This window comes from Wyeomyia smithii, chromosome 3 (genome assembly GCF_029784165.1).
Source record: "Wyeomyia smithii strain HCP4-BCI-WySm-NY-G18 chromosome 3, ASM2978416v1, whole genome shotgun sequence".
NCBI classification, from domain to species: domain Eukaryota; kingdom Metazoa; phylum Arthropoda; class Insecta; order Diptera; family Culicidae; genus Wyeomyia; species Wyeomyia smithii.
Genome location: NC_073696.1, coordinates 88,069,933 through 88,087,155, shown reverse-complemented (window position 1 = coordinate 88,087,155; position 17,223 = coordinate 88,069,933). Strand labels below are relative to the sequence as shown.

Sequence of the window (17,223 nt, the reverse complement as noted above, 5' to 3'; positions counted from 1 at the left end):
AAGCTATTTCACATTCAGTAAATTAGACGGGTGCGACAAAACTCAATTGCTAGGATCCAACACAGAATCTTGCTTGCATTGTCAAAAATTATTAATTTTCAATGACATGTTTATTTGCCTTGAAAAAGGCATTTTGATGTTCAAAATTTGATTTCCCAGTGGCAATCTTCATGCTGCCCCAACACGGGGGGGATAGTGGCAGTCTGGCGACACACGCTGAGAAAAACCGCGCTGCTCCTGAGACGTGGTGACCAACCACTGGGCTAGTGCTGCTGCTAAGGAAGGACGACTGCTGTTGTCGCTGTCTAGAACAATTATGAGCGGCTCCGGCTGAAACAGGCCCTTATATAGGCCAAACAGCATGTTTTCAATTGCAAGGTATATGATCCTGTCGACCGTACTTGGGAAGCAAGCATATAACGACCAATCAGAGGTCGAATTTTTCGTTTTGACAAGGCTTGACTATTTCCAATAGTACAATAGTGTGAATGAAAAAACTACAATTATCTTATTTTGGGAAGAATCTTAGAAGATTTTCCAATCTATTGCTGCAAGAACGAAGGAAATCCATCGAATACTAACCGATTTATTAGCATTTGAAATTGGACATATTTTTCACTTTTTTCGGTTTTAGATTTTCATTTCACATCCCTATGTAGCCGAACTTCCTGAGAGAAGTATTCTACTTCAAAATATTTTTATTTCCCCATAAAGCACTCTGTTGGAAATTCAAAAGATTTCTACAGCCAAAACGGTTCGAATGATAGGCATAGTTTTGTTCTTCCAACAATTGGCCCTTCGAAAAAATAATTAAAATTTACACAATTTCGGCATTTGAACTTAAAACAGAAAAGCGAGTAGAGCGAGTAGCTGCAAAATTTTCACTTGGGATAACAAAAAGTAAGTATATAATAATATTATGCAATATGCATGTTAATCAATTGTATTTGTTTTTTATTATAGGATGAACCACAACTATAACAACCAACAGCGAGGCGGAGTAAACTCGCAGGGCGGCATATTCGCCTCATCACGCGGTGGCGGACATTGGCGGTGGGTTGCTACGCCACGTTGCCCAACGCAGAGGCGAAGTGGCAGTTCCAGCAGCTACAACAAATGCTGAGACAAGAGGCTGCCGAGCAGGAGGCTCGGCACCAACAAATAATGGCTATCCTCCAAGACATACAAGCTGCTCTAAGTGGTACTGTACAACAGCACCCACACCTACATCAAGAGTAAGAAATATCCGCTAAATAAAATATTTTAAACGTAAACCTAAATCTATTTATCATATCTGAATACCACACGTTTACACGTACCCTGCCAAGTACATATAGGGTAAAAAAATCGAAGCCTTTCCCTTCGACCCCCAGGGGAGGGAGTCTGCTGCTATAAACAGTCTGATGATTGGAAATGGTTTATTTCCCCTGGTTAGGAGCATTCCATGAGTTTCAGCTGGCTGAGTTGAGGTTATCTTTGTTTATTCAAGCAATGAAGTCTGAAACGGCACCCGGGTTCTTTACCAGTAGGGGAGAATTGTACAAAACGCACCAGTTAAGCATTTGCGCAATTTACAGCGCTTCAAATCATTTTAAAGCGACATTGAACGTGTAGGATGATTGTAGGATCTATTTATTGTGTGTTTAAGTTTATAATAAAATACTCGATTTTAATGTCTTTTTTGGTAAAAATTACCATTGCCGCCAAACAAGCCAGTGACCAAAACGCACCACATCAAAGGTCAGTACGCTCCAAAGCAGTAGACTAATATGCCACTAGCAAAAAACAGCACACGAAGTGAGAAGCGCTTGAGATCTCGAAAGTAAAATCAAAAATAATGAAACATGCTCTAAGTTGTCAAGCAATCTCCTGCAAGTTCTTCGTAGTGCACACACTTAGTCCAAAAAAAGTCGTTCGGTAATTTTTTTTACAATAATCCATCGGTAAAGTGTAATAATACCGGTATTCCTGCAAAAAAGCATCAAATTAACGACTGTTCTGTAAGATCTGTAAGTTTTACCAAAATTCTGTTAACTGTTACCGAAATATTTGCTTAATTTTACATTCACCGAAATTTGTATTACTTTTTACCGAACAACCTGTAAAAATGCCAAATTGCGAATGTGGTGGCCATTTTTCTCATACGTGCAACCGTGCAAGACGCGAATATTTTCTACTGGTGCTGCTGATTTGTTTTAATTGTTGTTGTGTGTAAACATAGGATATTTATAATTTGGAAAGTGTTAATGAATGTACGAGTCGCTAACATTTTTCGTAAGTGATCTGGTTGATTTAGTTTGATTTTAGACGGTACCGGCAGGCTCATTTATAACCGACTTTTCTGCCACCGGTATTTTTTACAGGTGCGTTCGGTATTTTTGTTCATTTTTAAAGTTTCTTTCGGTAAATTTTACTGGCTGCTCGGTTTGAAACATTACCAAAAAGCTGCGAAAATTACCGACCACTCGGTTGGTGGTTTCACAAACTGTTCGGTAATTTTCGGAAACACCGAAGATTCCACCGAACGTTCATCTGTTGAGATTCCGGTAAAATTTTACCGAATTCGGTGTTTTATTTTAAGTGTGCATTCTGCCCCAATTTTAATTTTGATTGTTTTTAGGTAAAAGTTGACGAAAGTTAGTGAAATAATTTGAAATACTCATATACTCCAATAGTGTAAAGGTTAGGGGAACCATAGTTTTTGTATTATTTACAAGTCAGTTAATCATAGAAGCTTAAATAAAATTCATGGATAATTACATGTTTGACAGAGCCACAGCCAATGGCACAGTTTTTTGAGTATTTTAGCCATTATGGCAAACTTTTTTTTATGTGAGAACAGTAGAGAAGCTGGGTTTTTATGAGAAAAGCGAAGAATTTGGTCATAAAAAGCCACGTGTGTAAGTATTTTGGGGAATTAATAGCATGGGCTATTTGACCCAACTGGTGCGTCTTGTACGGTTCTCCCCTACATAACGTTTAAGGAAACCAGATGTTCCCTTCATTTTTCCGTTTGCTCATGACCGCAAATTTCATACTCCTTCAATATCATAGTGTTTTTTGAGTAGCTTAGGATCTTAGTTAAGTTTCCAAAATAGTTTGACTAATTTTAGCTTGGGAAGAGTTTCACGATTCACGATAGGGTGGACCATGTTTGATGTATGAGGGAAAACCAGTATATTTCCACATATGCCCTCATGGCCGCAAATATCATACTCCCTCAATGTCATAGTGTTTTTTGAGTAGCTTAGGATCTTAGTTAAGTTTTAAAACTAGTTTGACTAATTTTAGCTTGGGGAGAGTTTCACAATTCACGATAGGGTGGGCCATGTATAAAACATGTGGGGCAAGCTTTTTTTATTGTATGTGCTGCTTCCCGTTGAATTATTTTGCGAAACATTTCATTCAGTCGAAGTGTTTCATTTTTGGTTGGTAGTCCCAGGGTAGAACCAGGGGGCTCTTGTGGCTGTCAAACTCCATATATTTTTCATCTCCCACTCATTGATTCTGGTACCAGCGATTCTAGTATTCACTTTTTGGTTGGTTTGCCCTAAACCAGTTGAAATGGAGTCAACATACTATGATTGTTCATTAACTTATTCTCGAAAAAATACGTTTATAGATGTAAAAAATCAAGACTCAACGTTTGTTTTCAATACAATGTGCACTTTCAATGAACAAGATATTTTGTGTAATGATGAATTCATGATCGGTAGACAAAATTTTGACGGTTATACTCCCCTGGGTAGAACTTGGGTAGGCGAATTCACCCAACTTTACACGCTTACTATTGCTATTCAACCTGGATAGAAACAACTCGAGTTGCAAAGTTTATATTTATTGTCTCACAATGATACACTCAAAATATTTTTCGGAAAAGTGACGTGAATATTATCCTAAATAGTTTTCCAATAGATTCTACGTGACTGCCATTTGAGTTCATCATGACCTGGTAAGATGCATTATTATCAGTAAACATATGCATCGTATGTGAGTTTCACGTAGAATTCATCTACTGGTAAAGTGAAAAGCATTTGAGTATCTGATCTAGGAGCTAGACAACTTTATTTTTAAGAGAAATATTTCGGTAATATTATGCAATATTGGTGGATATGTTTTGATATTTATCGTTTATCTATCACATTCATATCACTCCGACAGAGTTCGATGACAATGTGCTCTCAAGGAGTTGTGATATAGGTAGAGGGGTGCCTGGAAATGCAACGATAAATACTTTGTAATATCGAATATTGGAAATATACCGTAATATATCTATACTGTCTTGCCCCTCCCTAATAAATAGGAACCATAAACTGACGATAATCTATATGGTTTAACGATAACCCAGACAGTTCGGACTATACCCTGAATAGGCTGTTAAGCATGTTGTTATGGTTATTGATTATGCGGGAAACCAATATCAACAGAATCGTCAGGGCCAATAACTTATGTACACGGAAAACAAAATCTACCCAACCGGCGGGTACAAACTACCTGAAATGATGTAAACATTATACAACTTACGTGTTGGGTAATTTTGCAATGCGAACGCTGATTCATTTCAACTCAATAGACCTTTTTACGTACGAATGTATTAGTGCACCTAGTTGAGGAAAGTATTTACAAATCGCCATTTTGTTTGCTATGCTATGTTTTTGGCAGCTGGACAAATATTCAGTTGAATACTTATAATAAGCTCTAAACTCGTTTCTGAATGAATTTTTAATTCGTGATCATGAATCGGCGGAAGCTGCTGAACATTATCGACCAAAAATGGTAAAAAGTGATAATAAGTCGGAGCAGCTCAAGCGGAGGCACTAATAAGGGAAATTGATGAAGCCAGTGATCCCAAATTAGAAGGTTCTTGAATAAATATTAAGATAGATTTTATAGATTGTTTTTCAATTAAATTCTATTTTCAAATAATATTAATTCAATCGAATCAAACCACCCAAGATAAAGAATAAAAGAGTGAACTCAACGTTGAGCATTTTTGACGTATTATTACACTTAGTGATATACACCTACTATTAAATTAATCTACAATTACTCAAAATTGGCTTCCTGCACCTAACGACTCCGTTGAGTGAAATCGACATGAATTTGGGTACTTTTCGTTTTCCGTGTATATGTGTATATGTTACTCAACTTAGAGTCGACATGAAACAACATGCAGTTATTTTGAAAGAAGGTATGCGAGGAAACGTCACGCGTACCTTTTAATTTTTTGTAAAGCTAAATTAAAATTGACTGCCAGAGAACACAAACACGTTTCGTGTTGAAGACATACGCGCTATTTTGGAGAGAAAACCTATTTTACTGATTACTAGTTTTCCAAACGTACATCATAATGTATTCCTCTGATGATGAGGAAGGCAATATCACCGACTTGGAGCAGGAAAATCAAGTGAATGCCTATGAATCTGATTCGGACAACCAGTTGAATAACCAGGAGTCGGATAATAACAGCGAGAAGTCCGATCCGGCGAACGGCGAAGCGGATGTAAAGTCAAACAGTTGGGAAGACATGGTAAGAATACTCATGAATTTGATAAAAAAAACGTCCTATCTAAATTTAACTTGTTCTAGGGCCTAATTGATTCACTTGTCGGAGCATGCCGGGCATTGAAATGGAAAGCGCCGTCAAAAATTCAGCGGGAAGCTATTCCACTAGCTCTGCAAGGCAAGGATATCATTGGATTAGCTGAGACCGGCTCCGGTAAGACGGGAGCTTTTGCATTGCCAATATTGCAAGCACTGCTAGAAAATCCGCAACGCTATTTTGCCCTAGTTTTAACACCAACCCGAGAATTGGCGTACCAAATTTCAGAACAGTTTGAAGCTCTCGGAGTGTCCATCGGTGTGCGGTGTTGCGTCGTAGTGGGAGGTATGGATATGGTCTCACAAGCCTTGCAATTAGCCCGGAAGCCGCACATTATTATCGCAACGCCTGGACGATTGGTGGATCATTTGGAAAATACGAAGGGATTTAATCTGAAAGCGGTCAAGTATTTGGTCATGGATGAAGCGGATCGAATTTTGAACCTAGATTTTGAGGTTGAGTTGGATAAGATCTTGAAGGTACTCCCTCGGGAGAGACGAACCTTTTTGTTCAGTGCTACGATGACGAAAAAAGTGAAGAAACTGGAACGAGCTTCACTTAACGATCCAGTCAAAGTTGAGGTTTCCAGTAAATACCAAACGGTAGATAAACTGTTGCAATATTACGTTTTTATTCCTGCAAAGTATAAGGATGTCTATCTGGTTCATATATTGAACGAATTGGCAGGAAACAGTTTCATGATTTTCTGCAGCACCTGTAATAACACCGTTCGAACGGCGCTAATGCTCCGCGCTCTCGGTTTGGCCGCTGTCCCGTTGCATGGTCAAATGTCGCAAAACAATCGGCTTGCGGCACTAAACAAGTTTAAAGGTAAAAATCGCCAAATTCTCATTTCCACTGATGTTGCCTCCCGTGGATTGGACATACCGCATGTGGATGTTGTTCTTAATTTCGACATTCCGACGCACAGCAAGGATTACATCCATCGGGTGGGTCGTACGGCTCGTGCCGGTCGTGCTGGTAAGGCAGTCACATTCGTAACCCAATACGATGTAGAGTTGTACCAGCGAATCGAACATCTGCTTGGAAAGAAGTTGCCTCTATTCAAATGCGAGGAGGACGAAGTAATGGCACTGCAGGAGCGAGTCAGCGAAGCTCAGCGTACAGCGCGGCTTGAACTAAAGGATATCGAGGAACGGAAGGGTAATAAGCGGAAAGGTCACGGTGGCCGCGGCAACGATTCGGACGATGACGATACCGAGCAGTTTAATGGAGCCCGCAAAAGAATCAAGCAGCCAGGTAAAAAGGGAAAAGGAAAGTTTAAAAATAAAAAGTAAGAGATAGCGATTTCTGTTTCTTGTACTGTTGTAGAAAATTTTGGTTTCGGTTACTTTTAGAAATTGAGCAAAAGAAACAGCATTAAACTTATTTTTATTAAGAAATTCGATACACTCGAGTTAATGCTGATGTTTACAAGAAAAGCCAATTGGTATCCGAAAACCAAACTTAGGTTATTTACTTTTTCGATCCTTTCATCATATTATTTTTATGGGACGTAATATACGCCTTAACATCACTGGAAATAATACCTAATTCTAACATAAAATGAAACATTTGTATTAACAGTGAAAATAAACTAATTTTTAGCCCATCAAAAATCCACACCGAAAAAGTGTTCCCGATTTCTAGCGAAGACATCAACCCTGTTCTCAAAAATTGACGTTTCGCGTTCTTACTCCACCTCTAGATGCGGTGTCAGGGTGTCACAGTATGCATCTAATGGCGGAATTCTTTCTCGTATCGTACCTGTCGGTGTAAGTTTTTTAAACTACCCGTGCGGATGGGTTCTTTCGGCCAGTTCTGTTAGCGGAACTCGTTTTTGGAACGGTGACTGATCTCGCTGGAAATGTGTACAAGTGCGAACGATTTAATTTTCGCGGTAGAAAACTAGTTGAAAGTGCGTGACTGTGAGTGCAATTCTAGTGACGATGGAGATGCAAACTTCGTCGGCGGGCGGCAGCAAAAAGCGCCAGTCGCAACAGCAGGCGGAAGACGAGCTCGATCCGGGTACCAAGCGATTGGAAAAATCGCTATCCATTATGACGGTGAATGTTGTCAACTTGTTGAAGAAGGCCCCCAAAGGGATTTTGAATCTAAGCGAGGTAAATCAGCCATTTGCGCGACGACGACGACTTGTTTCCATTTGTTTTCCTACTGTGGGTTTTTGCATTTGCATTGCAGGCCACCAAAATCTTGGAGGTTCGCCAAAAGCGACGGATTTACGACGTGACCAATGTGCTCGAGGGAGTTGGCCTGATCGAGAAATTCGGCAAAAACAGTGTTAAGTGGCGGTAAGTCAAATCCCGCCGTCCTACGAAGTCATCTAGTTTTAATCAGAGCAATATATGTATGTATATATGTACATATGCATTAGTGAGGTAGGTGATGTGTGAGAGAGAGTGGAGGCGGCGCAATTGCATTTCAAATGAACAAAAATGGCGCTCGCTGAATTTGATTCAGGTAAAAATTGCGCGCTCAGCTTTGAAATCGGTTAACCTGGTAAAGGAGGCTCTATCTTTTGTTAATCTTGAAAATAATGTTATACTAAACACATATCAAAATTTTAAGTACAAACATGTCTTGGGCGAATCAAGCTCAATTGTAATCAAACATGAATATGTTTTTCAAAAATACCCTGTTTTTCTTTCAAGTGGTGACTCGATTGCACCGGACCCCCGCGATGTGGCTCGACGCACGAGGGTCCTAAAGCACGAACGGAGCGCACTGCAGGGTTATGAGGAGATGATCGACCGTGAACTAGCAATCATACGCCAAAGCACCGATAATGCCAACACCGACGATGCCACCGCTTCCTTCGCATATGTTACCAGTGAGGATCTGACAAATGTGTTTGGTGATGGTGTAACCAGTCTGCTGGTTCCTCAGTCCAGTCGTCTTGAACCGCCTGCAGCAATGAAGATGAAAAGGAGTGCTAAGACTCTCGACATTATCTCCCCTGGAGGACTTCCGCTGGATGTTAGACTGCATCGTGAACCACATGGGAAGTGCTTCACCAGACCAATACGAAGAGCAAACATGTTCCGGACACAGAACCGAGGCTCTCCAAAACTGACCGAGAAAGTGGTACGGGACAGAAAAAGTGCAATCAACCGAGAGAGGGATACTACCTCTAAGCAAACAGCAAAACAGACCGATACGGGCGAACACGAACGATTGCTTCGGGATCAAAGTGTTGAACTGTTGTCCGGACGCGATCTCACCAATTTCAGTCGCTTTCTACCCAAAAACTTGGCTGGTTCAGCGCAAGACGACCGTGATAGCCCGTTTTTCTCTCTAGAACCGCTTGAAGAGCATAACTATCCCTTTGTGCTCACTTCCAAAGAGGGTGTACTGGACCTGTTTGACATTAACGTTCCATCCACTGCTGATTTAGACATTGAACATGATTCTATTAGTCGAAATCTGCAAAATACTAACCCAACGCCGGACGCTGATCAAATCAACCTGACGTGAGTCGGATCTTTTTAACCGTTTCCAACTATTGTGTAGGCCAATGTTTCCTTTCCCCATTACTAACCGTCAGTTCTTATTAAATATCTATGTAAGAATATGTGTACATGTAACTCAAAATTTAGATTCGAGGCATCACAAATGTTTATAGTTTTCGAAAGGTATTTAATTGCACATCCCCTGATTACAGTCACTGAATAAAGTATTCTATCATTGTTGCATAGTTGCAGTGTTTCCTTTTCTGACAGTTTAAATGTGAAGAAATAATCGTGTCAAATCGAAAATAAAGAGGTTGTTTCAGCGTTTCATCAAAAAACATTTTTTAGTTAAATTACGATTATTGTATATATATAAAAAAATCAAAATAAAAGGTCTCCCAAAAATCATAAACCGTGAAATGAAATGAAGAATTAGTGAGTTACTCGTCGAAGTTTTTGTAATACGGCTCTGTGTTTCTTGACAAACTACTGTTTTAAACGATTGGGGCCGTATCCGAGTTTCGTACAAATAATCGGTTCAAGCCAATTGAAAAATATTTCCATAATCCCATATCGGAATGAACGAATGATTCGAGAAAAAATGGTAATCATATAAATGCACGTTTCTTTCGTGCGAATTTGATGCGGCCGTAAACATGATTATCTCTATCTAAATAAAATGGTAGCGAACTTGGTTCTGAAACGCTCTGACAGATTTTGCAAACCATTAATTCCCCATCAGAACTAGGTTGTTAGTTTTTGATTATTGAAACAGTTCAAATTTCTAATCATCAGTGTTCTATACTTTCTCGTAAAGTTCGAATGCCATCCTCAAATATTTTGGAATAATTCTGCCAATCTATGAGCCTTGATTTCATTTAGCTGTTAACCATTGAACGAATTTTGAAAATCTTGCTGACTTTCGATAAAAGTACTGGTGGTGTAATGTAGAATTTACGTGTCCATTTGGTAGGCCAGGGACAGATTCATGATGGGGGTGGCAGGGGGCCAGTGTCCCGGGCTTCCATGTTTTGTTAGAGGCCTCCACAAATTAAGAAAAAAAAACTATTTTATTATATTGCGTATTTTTTTTGAGTCTAATGGTTTGGAATGCTCTATCAGGAAAGGTTTTATCGAAGATAAATCTGATTAAAAACAGGTTGCATACGGCTATGGAGAAAGAAAAGCTTTCAAATTTGGCATTTCCATAAAAATATGCATCCCGACGGGATCCGGCATATTTTTCCAAATCTGTACCATATTTCCAGTTCGCTTAATTTTCGCTTCTCTACTGCACATACTGACTGCTTAATGAACTTAATTAAACAATTTTTTTTATTGCTTAGGCGATTCGAACACATCTGAATCATTCGATTTTTTGCACTTTTGTGAGTATTTTTCATTGTTTATTTTTATATTATTGTTAGTGAAAATTACCTTTTTATCCAATAACTTTACTGGTTACTGCCAATCTTGAATCTCTAACTCATGCTCATGAGGTTGCTGGTAGAACGCGTTGCCGATTCGTCTATCTTGACCAGAGCCGGATTTAAGGGGGGGCCCAGGGGGCCCAGGCCTCGGGCCCCCACATTTTTGGGGCCCCCACAAAACGAGAAAAAGTTCTTTTCTCTATCAAAAATGAGATTCAATCAAAAGTTCAATTTACAGCAAGAAAATTTGAACAGACCATTTCAATTTGATACTTTTCTTCAGTGTTATTTTTTCGCGAGCGCCAATACTACATCCAAGATCCTTCGATTCTCTTGGAATGACACACATTAACACACCATTTGAATCGAACCAGCGCGCATGGGAGATCAAGCAGGAAAGAAAATACATAATCCACAAGTTTTTTTAATGCATTGCTGTTGATTCCGAAAATAAGTTTACTTGTCCGAATCAGGGATACCAGATTTGCGTTGTAAAATGCAAATGTTCAGAGTCCGTGTGCAGATTTTATTGACCTGCAGATGTGTGTAGTTTTTTCCTAGTTTCTGTAGATTATTGCCAGCGTAGCCTTATATTTGCGCAGTCTTACTCGAATTGTGTGCAAATTTTTGCTTGCGGATCGCATTTTTTTTAAATTGCGGCAGGTTTTTTTCAGATATCAAGAAAAAATTTCCGGATTTCGAGCAGTTGCAGACATCTTTCGAAAACATCTGGCATCTCTGGTCCAAATCAGTTAGATCTGGCTATAAACAGTGAGCAAGAACCGAATTTATTATTATATTTATTCAAAATGAGCTGTCACCACAAAACCTCGCGTATATCAAAGTGGAGCTCAAAAAAGATGATTACATGAAGAAAAAAATCGAAAACTCGTTAGTGCCTTGCAAAAATTATTTTATTTAAGGATTTATTTGAGCCTAATGATCTCGAACGCAACTGGAGAAAGGTCTTTTTCGAAGATGAAACCGATTGAAAATAGGTTGCGTACGACTATGAAGAGTGGAAGGCTGTCAAACTTAGCATTGTTAAGTTGAGAGTACAATATTCGGAAAGAGCTGAATGTTGATTATTCAATCAATAAGTTCTCTGCAAAAAAAAAAAAACTCGTAAAAAAAAATCTAGCAAATTTTTGGTAACTTTTCAATAACAAATAAATGTTTTTAACTCGTACGATAAAAAAACGGGTTTATTTTATTTTGGGGCCCCCACTGAAAACTGGGCCCCGGGCCCCCACAATCGTAAATCCGGCTCTGATCTCGACATACATGCATACGTATCGATTTACCCCGTACATCTATTTCCAGTTTATTACAATTTACATTGGCTGTATATATACTGAATTGTAGCTGAAAAAGCGCTTCAGCATTTGTTTATGTGATAAAGCTGAAAAAGCACTTTTTCAGAAAACCAAATAGAACAATTTTAGCCATGGAATTGTCATATAGGCGCTCATTTAGACTATAAGCCAGCTACTGTTGGCTGTAAAAGAGTTTTTCTACAAGCTGTACAAATAATAAATAATCGCCTCTACAGAATCGATCAGCAAGTACAAAAGTTGTTCAAATGGCTGAGTTATTTCTTATTAAGCCCTGGTTTGGCTATTTTTTAAGGTGGCGGGGAAATCTGCGAATAGACACCTGAGAAGAGAGCTCAGGGTGTGGGGATGAGACTAGGGGAGAGATGCTGGGGTAGTTACACTCCCCCAGACACCTACTGATCCCTGTCCCGACCCACAAATCCCCTCCAGTCTCCAGCCCTGGTCTTCCCGGAACGACGGTTAAGTATTATGTCGGGGAGTGGCTTTTGTGCGTGATGCACCCTCCCCCTAGCTAACTACCTGGAGACTGCTAATTAGCTACCACTGGCGTGTTGGTGGTTGACCCGCCACACACGTTGCAGCTCCAGGACAATCTGAGAGGCGGCCGCACAGACCGCGTTCCAGATGTCCGGGTCGTCGCACATCCTCCGGACTAGATTGTCCGGAGTAGTGCCAGGCCCGCTCACAGCCATCATGTCGCTCAAATAAACAAATAGACATGCTCAGCAGTCTCCTCCTCCTCCTCCACGCACTCAGCACACATGGGAGACCTCGCGTGTTCGAACCTCTTCACCATGTCGTCTCCCGACTCAGCAGGATATCTCCGGTATAAGTCGGTGCGTCCATCTGCCCTTTGTGGAGTTAGACCATTCCCGCTGCCAGCGGAGCATCGAGAATGACCTTCTGGTACCTCGTATGCCCCTTGTAACACGTTGGTCGAAACACTCTCTGTCCTCCTTGATGGCGATGCTGATAGGCATCATGCCGGACAAGACACAGATTGCATCGTATGACACCGTACGATACGCACTCGCAACTCTCAGGCACATGAGCCTGTAGGTACTTTCCAGTTTACCGCAGTAACTGTTAGTACCTAGCGCTCTGGAGCACACTGGATTCGTATTGGCATTCGCGCATAGCCTATCGAAGCAGGCCCTCTTATTTCCTGTTGGGTACATTTTCCACTGCGACCAGTTATTTGATCTATTGTGGCGGGCCCCGTTTGATGTAAGCCTCATCAGGGTGTCCTACCACTATTTGATTGAGTGGTTTCCACTTGCTGATTATAGGCATCGTCCCAATAAGGTATTATTGAACGAATAAAGTTCACTGCCTTATTTGGAGAAGTCATCCAAACATCTAATGGTTGTAATATGTTTTTATCAAACAATTGCTTCCTCTTTTGTAAGAGTGCTTCGTAGTCACATAGTAAATGTTCTGAGGTTTCTTTATCTAGGTTACAGAAGTGACAGGTATCATCTTGCAACTTACCTTTCTGCTTTAAGTAATATTTGCTTAAGCAGTGACCCGTCACAAGGCCACTGAAGGTACAAAGATCTTTTTTTGAGATAGTGAGTAGTTTTTGAGTTACTGTTTTGTTGATTGATATAAATCTCTTCGATTGTCGAGCTGTTTCATTATTTTTCCAGATTTTATCTATTGTTGATTTTTCCCACTTCTTGAGTTCCATTTTGAGGGCACATTCTGAAATCCCGCAAAATGGTTCTGGTCCTATGAATGGTTGCGTTGATCCATTTCTCGCCAACAGATCAGCTCTTTCATTCCTTTTATTACCACAATGTCCAGGTACCCACAATAGGCTCACTTTACTATTTCTAGCTGCCTGTTGTAGTAATTGAATACAATTCCAAACCAATTTTGAAGTACAGGAAGCGGATTTCAGTGCCTTCAGAGCAGCTTGAATATCCGAAAAAACATATATTTGCATGTCTATAGTTGCGTCGTAAACACATTATAGCGCATTCAGTTATTGCTTGTATTTCTGCTTGAAACACAATTGACCATTCACCCATCGGTATAGATATGTTGACTCCGGGAGCTGTTACCCCAGCCCAACTCTATTGGTCAGCCTGGAACCATCCGTGTAGAAAACTATTGAGCCAGGTTGAATACTAGGCCCTCCTGATTCCCATTCAGTACGACTTGGCTCAGTCACTTGGAATAGTCGTTCAAAGTTATACTGTCTATCCATCCAGTCTTCCTGAGTTAACAGTGCATTGATCTTGAAGTTTTTAAGAATACTAAGGTGTCCGCTAAGGTCTGCTTCAAAGAACTTTTCTGTCCTTTGTAGCCTTAGTGCGTTTTTCTCAGCTTCCAATTGTACAAATAAATGCAATGGAAATATACTTAACATAGCAAGTTGCTCCCGTGACGGAAATCGTAGCAAGTCTTTGCAACTTTTCCAACTTTTTCTGAGCATATTTAAGATTTGTCTTAGGCCACCATACTAGGGATGAATATGTTATTCTGGGCCTGACAATAGCCGTATAGATCCAGTTAATCATTTTCGGCTTTAATCCCCATTTATTACCAAGTGTTTTTTTTTACTAATCCATAAGGCACTTATAGCCTTACTTATTACTTTGTATATGTGCAAGTTCCAATTTAGTTTGCTATCTAGGGTTACTCCTAAGTACTTGACCTCTAGAGAAAGATCTAATCTCGTTCCATTGGGATACAAATCAGGGATTTTAAATTTTTCCTGCGTGTGAATGGAATAATATTAGTTTTCTTCGGATTATTCGATAGTCCCTCTTTTTCACACCACATTGTGGTTAGATTAAGAGCATGTTGAAGTCTATCTCTGATTACGTGCACATATTTTCCACGAACTATAACTACTATATCGTCCGCAAAACCCTCTTGCTAGCCTTTATCGCACTCTTAAGCATCGATCTTGCAGAACCGAATGCTGCGCGGCGCTCTGTCCTCTCTACTTCGTTTCGCGCACGCTGCATCCTCCGTCTCGCACGGAGGCACGCAGTGCGAAGGTCGGCCATCGCGTCCGTCCACCAGTAAACCGGTGGCTTCCCATTCTCAGGTTGGCGAGTCCTAGACATGGTGGCCCAAGCGTTGAAGTCGCCCGCCACCACCAACGGCGTTAGGCCCGTTAGCTCCATGGATAACAGGTCGACCATCTGGGTGAACCTTTCTGTAGACCAACGCGGCGCAGCATAGCAACTGCAGCAGAACACTCCGTTCACCTTGGCAACTACGTGCCCTTCTTCTGAGGTTGAGACAACCTCCTGAACCGAACATTGCTCGTCGGTTTTTAAGCTGGAGAGTCACCTCTGAGGTGAGTGCCCGCACTTGCTTAGGATCTTTTCTGCTACCGTTTTGTAGGTAGCTCCCTTTTTCTTGGCGTCCTTCCGGAGCTCAAGAATCATGTCGCCAGTGCGAGATCGGCAGATACTCCGCACATCCGCCCCCAGGTCCTTGAGCTGGGTTTTCCCCCCTCATTTTATTCAAGATTTCTGAGTACTTGGACCCGTCCGTCTTGAGTATGAGAGTATCCCCCCTACTCCGCGCTTTTTTGACGCTTCCTACCCTCTACGGTAGTCCAAGGGTTGCCCGTAGCCTCCACCTGTGCCGTTTTCCCAATGGACGTCCGTCAGACATTCAATCAGTTTGGGGTGAATAGCTGTTTCTACAAGCGTCGTAGCGCCTTACGGTCTTCAGAAGAGCTTTTCCCAGGAAAATTTCCTACAAATATCATGTGTCGATATATTTTTAGGAGCCAACTGGGAATTTCTAGAGAACAAGTTTTGAAAAAGTGGATTTTCCCATATAAAATCGTATGGAAACTTTAAAAATCGGGCGCAAATCGAGCGTTTCACCGATTGATCTGAAAAGTTACACAGTTGTTATAGGACCCATAAGGAACACGAAAAGTGCATGGGAGCGAAAAAATAACACCATCGCTTTTTTCCCATATAACCGTGTCCCAGTCTAATGTTCAGGCGTCAGCGCGCTTATTTAGCAAAAACATGTGTTTGGGAAGTATCAAGAAGCGTTTATTCAACCAGTTTGTTCAGTGTTTAATTGATGTTGTCTAATAGCTATTTTTTAAATTGAAATAGCACTTAACCAGCCAACAAATAAGTAATGGTGTGGAATATTTCACAAGTTTTTTTAAACCTGAATTTATTGCTTGTTTAGGTGATAAATCAACCTGAGTGTTGTGGCAATCCATTTCACCTGTATGCAGACTTTATTCAGCTATTTTAAAATTATTAGATGTTTTATTCAGCCCAATTGTTTGTTGGGAAGCAAAAAACAGTGGCCAAATGGCGTGCGCGGAAGCTGTACCGTGAGTGGTTGGTCCGAGCCAGGCTGTCTCGTCATGGACGACGAGACATACATCAAGGCGGCCACCAAACAAACCCCCGGCCTCGAGTTTTTTGTCGGAGGTTCCGGAAAATATCCGGAAGAGAAAGACGGACAAATTCGCGAAGAAGCACCTGCTGTGACAGGCGATCTGCCAGTGCGGACGGTACACATAGCGTACATGATTCATCGAGAGGATTGCTTGCAGAAGTGCTTGCTGCCCTTCCTCCGCTTTCACTGTGGTCCACGCTGTTCTGGCCGAATCTCGCTTCGTGCCATTACGCTAATCCTGTAATGGATTGGTACGAAACGAAGGGCGTTAATGTGGTCCCGAAGAAGGCGGACCCGCCAAATTTACCAGAACCAAGAAGAAGCTGAAAAAAGCGGAAAAACATTCAAAACCGATGAAGCTTTGAAGAAAAACTGTCCCAAGATCTCGTGAGCAGTGTCAAGAGCATTCAGCTTGTGGTTGGAGATTCAATAAGTAAATTATGCCAAAACATAGCTAATATATAGTTATTAATTCCCTAGAATTTTGAAAAGTATCCGATTTAAACTAAATTTTTCCGATCATTTTTCTGTAACTCATTTTTTCGAGTATAATTTTCATATGTGTGAAGATTTCGGGTGCCTTGTTCGGCTCGTTTAAAACACGCAAGCAACTTTGAAAAGGCGTCTGCCGTCTGTTTAGTTTTACGCTGGTGTTATGAAACGTGCGGCAGAACAGTATGCCAAGTTGAAAGGCAATGCAAAAAAAGTTCAGTTGAAAGGAAATACGTCGAAGACCATGTATCTGCTCGCAGGTTGGAAGTCGTGTCTACTACGTACTTCACAAGACCTTGAGGCCTGGCAAACCCAGTATTCAGGAAGTCGCTTAAGCTGGAAGGATACTAAGAGCCGGACATGTTTTAGGAATGCCGTGATTGAAATGAGATCGATATCTTGTACCGTTTTTGAGTAATGGAGGAAAGCAACCCGCGTAAAAAGCGACCTTACTTTATACGACATACAGTTCTCGCTGCCGTTGAAAGCTTTTT

General features: G+C 40.8%; 2 protein-coding genes across 2 annotated transcripts; both read left to right on the top strand.

Moving 5' to 3' along the window:
- The first annotated feature begins 5,246 nt into the window (after nt 1-5,246).
- LOC129729897 (ATP-dependent RNA helicase DDX47) lies at nt 5,247-7,149 on the top strand. Its single transcript, XM_055688775.1, has 2 exons — nt 5,247-5,530; nt 5,590-7,149. The coding sequence occupies exons 1-2, from the start codon at nt 5,351-5,353 to the stop codon at nt 6,898-6,900; spliced, it is 1,491 nt and encodes a 496-aa protein (XP_055544750.1). The 5' UTR covers nt 5,247-5,350; the 3' UTR covers nt 6,901-7,149.
- A 167-nt stretch (nt 7,150-7,316) lies between these two features.
- LOC129729898 (transcription factor E2F5) lies at nt 7,317-9,860 on the top strand. Its single transcript, XM_055688776.1, has 3 exons — nt 7,317-7,725; nt 7,805-7,914; nt 8,275-9,860. The coding sequence occupies exons 1-3, from the start codon at nt 7,552-7,554 to the stop codon at nt 9,095-9,097; spliced, it is 1,107 nt and encodes a 368-aa protein (XP_055544751.1). The 5' UTR covers nt 7,317-7,551; the 3' UTR covers nt 9,098-9,860.
- The last annotated feature ends 7,363 nt before the right edge of the window (nt 9,861-17,223 follow it).